Raw genomic sequence first — 13426 nt, 5'->3', positions numbered from 1 at the left:
GAGAGAGCAATTTACTTTGAAAGAATTCCCAGGATGAGTTGATGTCAGAGGCGGTAGAGATGGGAGACCAGTCCAGATGATTGATGGCTGCTTGAAGACCATGCCAGTTGGCCTGAGTGAAATGCCAGACTCGTCGACGCTGAGGAGGCTCTCTGAGAATGGTCAGAGAGATGTCCACTTTGACAAGCACATGATCAGATGAGCCGATTGGAGCAGAAGAAGAGCAGCAGACATTTTCAGGGAAGTTTGTCATAACCAAATCCAGAAGAGAAGATGCTCCGTTGACTGAGATCCGGGTCGGGAAATTGACAGATTGTGTCAGTCCCAGTGAGTCGCAGAAGTCCTTTGCTGAAGAGCCATGGCTGGTGAGAGAGGTACCCACACCCAGCCAACTGGCATGGTGACAATTGAAATCACCACATATGAGGAAGAGAGAGTTGGGATGGGTAGATAGAAGTTGGTCCATATTATCAGACAGTGAGATGTAGATGGAGTCATCGCTGATTGGTGGACGGTACAACACACATATGAACAAAAGGTGGGAGCGAAGGGGAAGCCGTAGCCAAAGGTATTCCTGGGGGTGAGGTGGAGAGAGGGCAGTGGAGGGCGAGTGAGGAAGAGAGTTTTTTATAAAGATAGCAACCCCACCTCCAGGACGAGGCTCAGGTCTATCATACCGGAGGAGGGAGTAACCTGGGAGAGATACCAAGGCATCAGAGACATCATGAAGGAGGAAAGTTTCTGTTAAGCAGATCACATCTGGTTTGTCAGAAGCAACCTGTATGGAGAGGTCAGTCAAGTTTGAGCGAAGGCCCCGGATGTTTGAGGTCCATACCGTTAATGAAGAGGAAGGGGGAGCATCGGGTCCAGAACAGGGGGGGGGAGGGGTAGGGTAAGATGTGGAAGAGGAGGAAGAGGTAGGGAGAGCTGTTGAAGGTGTGTCAGAGATTTCAGAATAGCTTGGAGAAAGGGAAGAATGGGGCAGACAAAAGGTTTGATGGAGATTGGGTGAGGCACAGTGAGGTGTTATTTGAGGAGGGGGAAGAGCAAGGCAGGAGGTTTGGGGAGATGAAGGTGAAAGTTGGAAGGAGGAAGAAGCAGGGAGGATGCTTTGAGGAGGAGGGGTGAGAGGGGAGTCTAGGAGGGGAGGAGCGAGGGAGAGTCTCGGAGGGGAGGGGTGTGGGGGGAGTTTAGGAGGGAGGGGAGGGAAGGGGCAAGGGGGGAGATTTGAAAGGGATGGGTGATGGGGAGGATTTGGATGGATGAAGCCGATCGCAACGCCGTTGATCGTATGACCAAGCAGCGCGTCTCATGGACGGCACACGAGGATGGGCTGTTGCTGCTTTGCTGCGTCGCCAGTGCAGTGCTGAACAGCAAGGTAAAAACCCTTTACTTATTGAATTTACCTGAGGGTTTCAGAGTCTCGATCCACATTGGTTGATCGTGTTGTCGCGCCTGCTCAAAGGTTCACCGTCCATTTGTGTCGTGGCAAGTCATTCGAGACATCTCCCATGCGAACTTTGAGAACTCGCTCGACAAAACGTCACATGCAGTGGCACGGCGTGTTCGTAACATTCTGAAGAACCGGGAATCAGAACTCAACCTCAGGTGAGAAATGGAAGCCAATTTGTGAGCATCGTGTTCTTTCATCGCACATGATGGTGAACCTATGCACACAAGCATGATTGTTTTTATGCCTCCTTTCTTTGTACAGGGTCTGTTTGGCGGAAGTATGCCAGGACAGGGTTCTTATTGAAGACTTCCTGAGTCGTCAAGAAAATTATGACATTGCAAAGGTGAATTTCAAATTCATCGCACTTCTTCACCAAGAAATGTATTTTTCCATCTATTGCTTGTATTGTGTCACGACTATACAATCTTCACAAGTGACATCCAATGCCGTGGATGGATGGAATGTGATGGTGGATCAACCATGGACAATATGATAAAGCGCTACAGTCATATGAGACCTCATTTAAATATTTTACCCGACATTAAAATGTTTTTTAAGTCTTCCAAATCAGCTGATTCTTTTTAATCCCTCCGCCGACGAAGTCGCCGGGCCGGAGGCATGTTTTCAGGTTGTCCGTCCGACTGTTTGTCAGTGATAGGTTTTCGTTACCACGATAACATGAGAACGGCTGAAGGGATCTTGGTCAAACTTGGTGCACGTATGTATAATGAGGAAAATATGAACTGATTAGATTTTTGGGTCATGAGGTCAAAGGTCAGAGGTCATGTTAGGTACAAATCCTTTTACTGTGATAACTTGTGAACCAGTGATGGGATTCTGACTAAAGTTGGTACACTTATGTAGAATGATGCAAAGATGAACTTATTTGATTTTGGAGTCAAGAGGTCAAAGGTAAAAGTCTGTAATAGGTCTATAACTTGAGAACAGCTGAAGTGATCCAATTCAAACTTGGTACAGGTATGTATAATGATGTAAAGATTAAATGATTAGATGTTGGGGTCAATAGGTCAACGGTCAAATGTCAGACATCCCATCAGATAAAAAAATTGTTACCGAGCTAACTTGTGAACCAGCTGTGGGATTTTGAACAAACTTGATATAAGTATATATGATGCAAAGTTTAACTGATTAGATTGTGACATCAAGAGGCCCAGTTCCTCGGGCGAGGGTGTGTTCCGTCCGAGCTCCACGTTCAGCGAAAATGTTTTCTCCTGACTGTTTTTGTTGAATTTCTACTGTTTATTTTGCTGTGTATGTGTTTACTGTGTTTCTCGCTCAATCTTGTTTTGTAATTCGTGCAAATTTGTGTGAAAAAGTCGGTTTGTTTGTATGTGTTTGGGGCCTTGTTCTCTCGAGGCCAGGCCCGTTTTCCTCGCCAGTCTTTTGTTTAGTCACATTTGTTCTTTCGCTGTTTGCCTTCTTTTCTTTCTCTTATTTTCACCCCTACATCTCCCGAACCTCTTATGCTTTGTTTTATTGTCTTAAACATACAAAAAAAGAAAACCATGATAATAATTTCCTTCTCTCCTCGCGGCAGCCCTCCCCCGCCCACGACCACGTGTTGTCTCCGGCCCGCCCCTTCTCTTTCTTTCCTTCTTTTTCTCCTTTCTTTTCCAGCCGATACTCACTTTTCCAATTCTAGTATTCAACATACTCCTTCAACCTTTCTTCCTCTTTCCCAGATCCGCTTTCACCTAACCTTCAAAAAATATATATTAACGAAGAAAATAAAAAGGAGGCCCATCTTACTGAACTAACAAATTACTTATACACCTCCCTGTTCCTTCGTTATCTGCTCCACCTGGCTTGTTAATCTCCTATTCTTCTGTTCCTACTTCTGAACCTGTTTTGCAATTCAACGTCCGTCCCCACCCTCCCTGCCCTCATTTGAGGGAATTTCCTCGATGTTCATGGTTTTGTTTTATAATGTTTAAACTTTCCCCTGCAATGCTAAATTAATTTGTATATTACAACTTGCTCTTCTTTTTCCTCTTCAAAAGGCTGTCTACAACTTGCTCATTAAATCATTCCGTTTCAAAAAAAAAAATCAATCTCTTATAGTTCTTCCTTTCTACATTCGATAAACTCGCCTTCATTCCACCCCTCCTTTAACGTTTTCAAACGGATCTCTGACTTGGAAATCTCAAGAAACCGAGTTTGTACTGTTATGTGTTACCTCTCCAAACTCCGGTTGTGGTGCCCCTCAGGGTCTCGAGAGGGAGGCAGAAAGATTTGTTATTTTGAGTGTTCTAATCAATCCTGGTAAAACCACACCAAGGCAATTGTATCGAACAAAACAAGTAATTGTATTAAGAACTCTGACATACACAATAATAACACTATGAAAGAAAGTACAGGCAGTCCCCGGGTTACGAACGCCCGAGTTACGAACGCCCGCACTTACGTACCGACCTCCGTAAAGCCTATAATTAAAAAAAAATGAGTTACATACAATGGTTCGTACTAACGAACGGGCGGACTACTTTGCGCGACGCTCAAAACACTGCGTTTTCAGCGGTTCGTCGGCCCGAGGGAGAACAACGCCATGCCGTCGTCGCCATTTTAAGTTGGATCGCGTAAACACTGTTGTGTGCATTGTGTTTTGACTTAAAATTTTCGTGTGTTTACCCTCGTAATCATGGCTCCAAAGCGTAAATCTGATGCAAGTGATGGTGATGCATCGAAGAAAAGGAAAACGATCACGATTAAAATGAAAGTGGAAATAATAAAGCGATCGGAGAGAGGTGAAACACCAACAAACATTGGAAAAGCGTTTGGCTAAAGTCGGTCAACGATCGGGACAATTATAAAGGACAAGGGGTGAGTAATGGAGCATGTAAAAGGCTCTGTCCCAATGAAAGCGACAATTATCACCAAGCAACGCAGTGGTTTAATTATCGAAATGGAAAGGCTATTGGTAATTTGGTTAGAGGATCAAAATCGCCATTGACTGGGAATGAAACAAACGTACCCGTTTGTATGTGAACGGGTACGCTTTTCATGGAAGTCCTTCACGAACTTGCTGTCCATGTCTGACGTGCGACTGAAGGTGCTACAGGAATGTGGAATTTATTGGTTTCATGCTTTAGCATTCGCCGCTTCTGCATTGTCTGTTTGCTTCTGGCCTCCCACCAGAAGAGATAAATAGAGAAGAGATATATCAAGGTATGATCGTTTCAAGGTATGCAAGACATCAATTGGACCGAGAGTAAATGTTAACCTTTAATCATTATCTTTTCTTTTCTATCTAAACAGTTTAAGAAATGTTTCTTTAATGTGTTTTATACCTATAGATGTTTTAGGTAAATTTTTTACTATATACTAAGACAAACATTTGACTAGTTGACGCTAGATGTGAACCGTACGTAACTGTTCCGACTTGCATACAAATTCGACTTACAGACAGACTTAAAAACGGAGCTCGTTCGTAACCCGGGGACTGCCTGTTACATGAAAATATCACTTGCATCTGATGAACAATACATATGATGGTACCATCATTTCCCAATGCTCTTAAAGCAATAAACGCATGATACGCCAAACGTGAGTGGAATGTAACAATCCCAAAGACTGTGCACGAATCCCCACGCTGGACGAAGGTCAAAGTCGTGCAGAACGGCAAGACAAACAGGCAGGTATCGGCGCGGCTGCGGACGAGGAGTTACGAGGTGAGAGGTCGGGCAGATGGCGGCACAGAGTAACGATACCCCAAATCGTGAGTGCAATCCACGCCCCACATCCACCAACGATTAAGCTGATATGGAACCTAACGGCGATCAACACGAAGAGGTCGATATGGGAATCCCAACGACAAAACACGATTCACCAGGCGGACGGCCTCCTCGAGGAAAAATGGCGGATCGGCCTGTAATGAAGGCGCTTGCTTTCCCACCAACAATAGTTCACACTTGGTACCAAAACCTGAGACGCAGTTTTAATTGCAATCGCAATATGGGACGATGTCGCGGGCAATCCCTTTCATGGGAAGCCTCAATTTATTCTCTACCAATATCGAGATGTCTGCTCACAGCCTCGATGCGACTCATGGCTGTCTCTTTTCCCCTGCCGATTTTCCTCTTCTCACCTCTTCCGGTTTCTTTGCCGCGTTTTTCTTTTTCCTCCACAAACATTTATTTTTACCTTTTCCTAAAGTCATCTCCATTACACAGATAAATCTTAACAACAATATTACCTGCAACTAAAAATCCTACAAGTATATAATAACAACAAAGGCGGAAGTGACGAATCAGTAATAGAACGAAATGTTCGATTTTCATTAATCGTTCAAGACTTTCAAATATCTCTCCTCACCCCTCCCCTCCTAAATTCCCCCCTCACACCTCCCTTCCAAATCGCCCCTCACCTCTCTCCTCCAAATTGCTCCTCACTCCTCTCCTCCAAATCGCCCCCTCACCCCTCCCTTTCTAAACTCCCTCCTCACTCCTCCACTTCAAATATCCCTCCTCACCCCTCCCCTCCAAAACTCCCCCCTCACCCCTCCCCTTCAAATCTCCCTCCTCACCCCTCTCCTCCAAATGCCCTCAATGCCAAACAGTAAATCAGAGCTGTCTCCCTTGACATATCTCGTGCCTTCGATACAGTCTGTGCCCTGCTCTCCAAACTCTTCTCTTATAGTGTCCATGGAAATCTGCACACATGGCTTGCGGACTTCCTCTTCGGTCGTATTCAACGTGTGGCCCTGAATGGGATTTTCTCATCTCCTCTTCCTATCCAGGCTGGAGTTCCTCAAGGCAGTGTTCTGGGCCCTGTGCTTTTTCTGGTCTTCATTAATGATCTCTCCTTGCTTGAGCTTGGTGTTGGCTTAGCGGTTAGGGTGCCGGCTTGGGATCCTAGGATCCTGGGTTCGAATCCCGGTCGATCGCTGAATTAACGCCATGGGGGTTGACTCAGCCTGTCATTCTTCCGAGGTCGGCAAATTGAGTACCAGCTTGCTGGGATGAATGATCACGGTGTGTACCCCGATTTAGAATAGGTACACCGTATCGTAAGATGGCGCATCGTAAGAGCGTGACCAAGGGTTGGCGTCAGGAAGGGCATTCGGCCATAAAAACATTGCCTCAAACAGGGAACCATGATTGTCATGGGGCCCGCAAGGCTAACCCCCGCTCTGGCAGGGAAAATGGCCTTAAAGCGATCATTCATTCATTCATTCATTCATTCATTAATGATCTCTCCGACTCTCTGGAAAATCCTCTCTATCTCTTTGCTGATGACTCCACTCTCTGCCGCTCCATTCCTCATCCCTCAGATCGGCAGTCTGCAGCCTCCTCACTCTCTGCAGACCTGGACAAAATCAGACCGGTCAAACAAGTGGAACATGTCTTTCAATGCTCACAAATCTCACACTCTCACTTTTTCTCTCCAAAAAGATTGTCTGGACAACCCTCCCATCTACTTTCTCAACAATCCTCTCGAAAAAGTTATGTTACTCAAGCTTTTGGGTCTCACTATCTGCCATGATCTTTCCTGGGAAAACCACATTTCCAAGCTGGCCTCCAAAGCCAGTCGCCGACTGGGCATCCTCCGTCGTGCGAAGTCCTTCCTTTTCACTTCTGAGCTCCTCACCACTTATAAAGCTTTCATCTGCAACCTGATGGAATACTGTTCTCACCTTCCACGGATCTACCGACGTCACTTTTCTCGATTGTTGTTGTGCTTGTATGCTTTCATCTCTTTCCCCCTCTTGTCTCCCGTTCCCTTTGTTATATTTTTTGTGTCGGTTTGTTTTTTTGTTTTAATGCGTTTGCTCTCACCCGAGCCTTGATGCTGTATTAAAAAAAAAAGAAAAAGAAAAAAAAAGAGGTCAAAGGTTTGAGGTCATGTCAGGTAAAAATGTGATAATTGAATGGCTGAAGGTATTTAAATCAAACTTGATGTAATAATGTGGGCGGACGCATATTGATCGACGTCGTGACGTCAAAGTGTCGTTCTAGTTTTTGTTTTTTTAATGTGGGATGTAAGGATTGTACTTTATAGTGGGAAAATTACACATATATCAATTTAATGATTTATAGCTCAGATGGCAGAGCACTTGCACGGTTCACCACAGGACCTTGCATGGACCAGAGACCAGAATTTTTTAAATTTTATACCGAGTGATTCTTCACCATTGAGAGATGGGGTAAAAATTATGAAATATGGATAGTAACATGACGAAGCGATATGTGGACCAAACGATATGTCCAGTAACACCATATTTCAAAACGTTGCGGATGGATTTGTGGTACAATTTTAACCCACAACCTCTCTCAAGATATAGAGCTTTATTGAAATCAATCTCCACATCATCTACAACAAAATAAGCAATACATTAGTACTGCAAATCATAATTCCCGATCACATCACAAGCAAGCCCATAAGCAACATTATTCAACTTACCAACTCGAGTCCAGTCACATTTGATAGCACAGTAATCCCTCACTCCCAAAGCCGTCCCTCTTATAGGGAAGCTCGCCACTAGAGAGGGAAATACAACGAGGATCTCCTCCTTCATTTCATCACAGGATTATGAGAAAACTAGGTGGATGTGTTGGGTAGGTGACGAAAATAAGCAGATTAGATTTTGGTTTTGGTCCAGATGCAAATCTGGTCTACTAGTGGGATACAAAATGTAATTTGTTCAGCCTGGCGTAGGTATGCGCTCCACTGGTGCCATTCTAGTTACCCCCGCCAGAGGAGAGGGTAATGCATTTGAGTCCGTTTGTCTGTCTGTTTGTTTTTCCGCACAGAATAAATATGATTTTCTCTGCAAACGTTGGTCCGATTGACAGGAAATTTTCAACATAGTTGCAACTCCACCTTTAGAATTTTTTAAATGATAATTATGATGTCATAGGTCACATGGACACATCACATGATGGGCACCATCTTGGAAAAACCGAAAAACTTTGCACCTCTATATCTTTGAAAGCGCTGCATAGAAAAAAATTGAGACATAGCTCATTGTAAAGAACTCTCCATGTGGAATAAAATATGTTAATGATGACGTCATAGGTCCCTCCATTATGACGTCATAATTCGACAAGTACAAAACGTCATTCGATCAAGATGAAATTTCTTGAGCATCATCTAGGGATAAATTGTTGGAGGGAAAAAAAACCAATTATGATGTCATCAATCACGTGGTTCGGCCGCCATATTTGTTTTAACACAAAAGCCTTAAAAACCACTGAAACACATCCTGGCGAGGGTTTGCAAACTGATTGCTCTTTCTAGTTACAATGTGTTTTTTGAACTTGAATAACTGTTGCAGTTCTGTTTTATATGGGCTTTGAGCATGATGCAGGTGGTTTGGCTGTCGTAAGTGGTACCAGTAGTTTGCTCGCTTATTGTAGTGCATGTACAATAGCCAGTGTCGATTGAAACACGATATCCTTGTTATAATATGGCTGGCCTCTCGTATGCATGGTGACTGTTGGTCAGCATCGTGCTTGGATGTGCAGCTAATGCAGTGCCTCTAAGTTAGGGTAGAAATCTCTAGAGCTTTGCCAAGATGCTGGTGACAACCCGCTTACTCATCATCAAAAGACAGATCAGATCATGTACAGTACCATGATCTATACAGAGCGTCGGTGCTGCCAAAGCAGTATACAGTCACGTGAAAAAGTAAGTACACCCCATGTAAAGTTTTGACTTTTTCAACATATTTCAACATACAGCTATTTGATCTTCATTTCAACAATATTGATAGATAAAGATGATATAATATAACAAATATCATCAAACATTTGCATTTTGTAGTCCATTGTATAATTTAAATAAACATAAATGCAAATTTCGCATGTGGAATAAGTAAGTACACCCCTACATTTATCACCACTTCAAATACCTAAAATTAGAATCAGGTGCACCAGCTCAGGTGCAAATGATGAGAACATCGTTAGAGAGGATCTTGGAGGAACCTGTCTTATTTAAACCTCAGACATTTAGTTTGGTTTGCTCTTTGTTGTTGAAGTGTGCGGTGTCACCATGCCTAGTCAAAAGAGCTCTCTGAGGCCTTCAGAAAGAAGGTTACAGATGCCTACCAGTCTGGAAGGGATTTAAAAAGATCTCCAAACAATTTGAAATCAATCATTCGACTGTCCAGAAGATCATCTACAAGTGGAGAAGATTCCAAACAACTGCCAACTTGTTCAGGCCAGGCCGCCCCAGCAAGTTCAGCCCGAGAGAAGACCGCAATATGCTGAAAGAAGTCTCTAAGAACCACTGAATGTCATCACGGGACCTACAGGTAGCTCTTGCCACTGTTGATGTCAAAGTGCACGAGTCTACCATTAGAAAGAGGCTGCACAAATTTGATCTACATGGGAGGTGTGCCAGGAGGAAACCTTTGCTGTCCAGAAAGAACATCAGGGCAAGACTAAAGTTTGCCAATGAACACCGAGGCAAAGACCAGCACTTCTGGAACAATGTGCTCTGGACAGATGAGTCAAAGGTAGAGATATTTGGCCACAATACCAGAGGACATGTTTGGCGAAAACCAAAGACAGCATTTGACCACAAGAACCTGATACCAACTGTAAAGCATGGTGGTGGAAATATTATGGTTTGGGGCAGCTTTGCTGCATCAGTGCCTGGGCAGCTCACCATCATAGAATCCACGATGAATTCTTCATTGTACCAGAGGGTGCTTGAGGATAATGTGAGGCCATCTGTCGGAGAGTTGAAGCTCAACTGAAGGTGGACCTTGCAACATGACAATGACCCTAAACATACCAGTAAATCCACCAAGGAATGGCTGAAAAGAAAGAAATGGAGGGTTCTGGAATGGTCAAGTCAAAGCCCGGATCTAAATCCCATCGAGATGTTGTGGGGGGATTTGAAACGAGCTGTGCATGAAAGAAACCCCTCAAACATCGCACAGCTGAAATAAATCTGCATGGAGGTGTGGGCAAAAATTTCTCCCAGTCGATGTCAGAGACTGGTAGGCAGTTATAAGAAACGCCTACTTGAGGTTGTTTCTGCCAAATGGGGCAATACCACCTATTAGAGCCAAGGGTGTACTTATGTTTTCCACATGCGAAATTTGCATTTATGTTTATTTAAATTATACAATGGACTACAAAATGTAAATGTTTCATGATATTTGTTATATTATATCACCTTTATCTATCAATATTGTTGAAATGAAGATCAAATAGCTGTTTGTTGAAATATGTTGAAAAAGTCAAAACTTTACATGGGGTGTACTTACTTTTTCACGTGACTGTATATGGCTAGGATTACAATCCTGGACATGTCGCTACTGTGACACAATAAGTTGTGACAGGAATTTGGAATTTGGCCATGTTGCCGGTGCCAACTCGCCTACTCTTCCCAAAGGACACTGGGATATTTAATGTCCACCAGCTAATGCTAGTAGATGGGAAACCGAGCTTAATGTCCTTCCAAGGGGCGGCACAGTCGTTGGGTGCAATCTCCTGCCGTTGAAGCACCTGTCCAAATTGATAGACGGATCAACAAACCCAGGCTAAACAGCTCAAAGGTAAGTGTGCTCCATCTAAACCATCGTTTCTGATTGTTCATCGGATGATTGTTCACCTCAGAAAGTGCAAAAGTAATTTTGTTAGTAATAAGTGTTCATTCATACTTCTGATGGACTTTCCCTGTGACTACTTCTCATCGACTTTCCCTGTGACTACTTCTGTCTCCTTCCCCTGTACAGCAAATGGCTCGACAGCCCAAGTGACAACTCATGTTGGTCCCCAGATTTTCCCCATCTAAGTCACCATCCTTCAATCATCAATGTTCCTTAATTGCACTGAATTAACTTGTTGTATTAATTTAATGCTTTGACATCTATGACGGTGTGCGAGGAAACCACATTGTGTGCAAACTGCAGGTGTGTGAGGCCGAGTACAAGGAGCTGGTAGAGAAGCTGCGTAGCAAGTTTGAACACTCTGATAGCTCGACTGGACCTATGCTCCCTGAATCGCTGGAGGAACTTCACCAAAGGTCTCTCCTTCATGTTCGAACTCTGCTTCAGAGATGCACCATTACACGATGCTGCACTTGTTCATCTCATTTTAACCATAACATACCAGTTGATTGATGTACGTAAAGCTCATGGTTTCTTCATTAGCCTGGTGTTGGCTTAGCGGCGGGGGTGCCGGCTTGGGATCCGAGGATCCTGGGTTCGAATCCCGGTCGATCGCTGAATTAACGCCAGGGGGGTTGACTCAGCCTGTCATCCTTCCGAGGTCGGCAAATTGAGTACCAGTTCACTGGTAATTCCCCGTGTGTCGCAAGAGGCGACTAACAGGGTTGGCGACAGGAAGGGCATCTGGCCATAAAACATTGTTTCAAAAAGGGGACCACGGTGCCCGGAAAAGGCCAACCCCTGCTCTGCGGGGAAAAAGTGCCTCCAAAGGTGGTTCATGGTTTATTCATCATTTTAAACGCTTGCAACGCAGTTTTATTCAATACACCAGTTAAAGTTAAAGTTTAAAAATATGCCAAAATGGAGAAGATTGTCATGGGGACCGCAAGGCTAACCACCGCTCTGGTCGGGAAAATGGCCTTAAAATGCCCGTTGTTGTTGTAGTAGTTAAAGTTAAATGATTGCTTCTTCATATTTTCACCATTTAGTTTAATTGATTCAATCGTCGAACAACAACAACAACAACATGCATTTTAAGGCCATTTTCCCTGCTAGAGCTGGGGTTAGCCTTGTGGTCCCCATGACAATCTTCTCCATTTTGCCCTATTTTCTGCATCTCTCCTTGTTAACCCCCTTGCCCGCATTTCTTCTTCCACCATCTTTAGCCAAGTCTTTCTCGGTCTTCCCCGTCCTCTACTTCCTTCTACATTCATTTCCATCACTCTTCTCAACCAGTCACTTTCATCCTTCCTCAACACATGACCAAACCATCTCAACCTGTTCCTCTTCACAGCATCAATCACAGGCTCTATTCCCATCATCTTTCGCAATTCATCATTTGTCTTCCTCTCTCTCAACGATACTCCGCACATCCACCGAACCATGCACATTTCCACTCTTTCCAGCCTTCGTTGCTGCTCTACGTTGATTACCCATGTCACGCTCCCATAAATCATAACACTTCTCACACATGCAGTATACACCTTTCCCTTCAGCTTCAACGACACTCCCCTCCTCATCAGCACGCCACTCAGTTCCCGAAACTTCTTCCATGCACATCTCACTCTTGCAACCGTTGCCGAGTCTGATCCACCTTCTCCATTCAGCATGTCTCCGAGGTAGCAAAATGTTTTCACACCCTCCAGCTTCATGCCGTCTCCAAGATCCAACTCAACATCTCCTCCATCTGCAGCTCCCTCTGTGCACACCTTACATTTGAATGTAGCTGCCACACTGGTTAATGACCCTCTCAGACCACTACATTTTTGATGAACCCACTCAGCGCACATTGTACATTGAATGGAGTTCACTCCGACACACTTCCTGCACACAGCACAGGGCCACTTCCCAGTTCTTTCCACCTCATCACATGCTTCACCTCTTGCCATCACCTTCGTCTTTCCTATATTCACCTTCAGACCTTTTGTCTCCATACATTCCTTCCACTTGTTCATCTTTTCCTTCAGTCCATCCATACTTTCCGCAATCAACACCAGATCATCTGCATACAACAACTCCCACGGTAAACCCTCCTTTACGTTCTGAGCCAGCACCTCCATCACAGCTACAAATAGTAGTGGACTTAGTACCGACCCCTGATGCACTCCCACCTTCACCTCAAACTCACCACTGTTCCCGTCCTTCGTCCTTACAGCTGTGCGTGCTCTTTTGTACATTGCCATCACTACTCTGATCAACCATTCCTCCACTCCTAACTTCCTCAATGCCCATATCAATACTTCGCGCATTTGATTACTTATTTGATTACGCATTTGATCATGTCAATACTCCTAACTTCGTCAATACTTCACGATATTGATTCAATAGTCGAA

The 13426-nt window shown here is 44.2% G+C and overlaps 1 protein-coding gene across 1 annotated transcript in view; it reads left to right on the top strand.

Moving 5' to 3' along the window:
- LOC137437231 (general transcription factor 3C polypeptide 1) overlaps positions 1-13426 on the top strand; it is a 405949-nt gene that overhangs the window by 244822 nt on the left and 147701 nt on the right. The window contains exons 28-31 of the mRNA XM_078766829.1: positions 1252-1378; positions 1466-1608; positions 1715-1796; positions 11337-11449. Coding sequence (XP_078622955.1) covers positions 1252-1378; positions 1466-1608; positions 1715-1796; positions 11337-11449 — 465 coding nt within the window. The remainder of the gene's footprint in view (positions 1-1251; positions 1379-1465; positions 1609-1714; positions 1797-11336; positions 11450-13426) is intronic.

Source organism: Myxine glutinosa, chromosome 12 (genome assembly GCF_964187855.1).
Source record: "Myxine glutinosa chromosome 12, kmMyxGlut1.1, whole genome shotgun sequence".
NCBI classification, from domain to species: domain Eukaryota; kingdom Metazoa; phylum Chordata; class Myxini; order Myxiniformes; family Myxinidae; genus Myxine; species Myxine glutinosa.
Note: the sequence above shows the minus strand (reverse complement) of the source record. Positions and strands in the feature narration are given on the sequence as shown.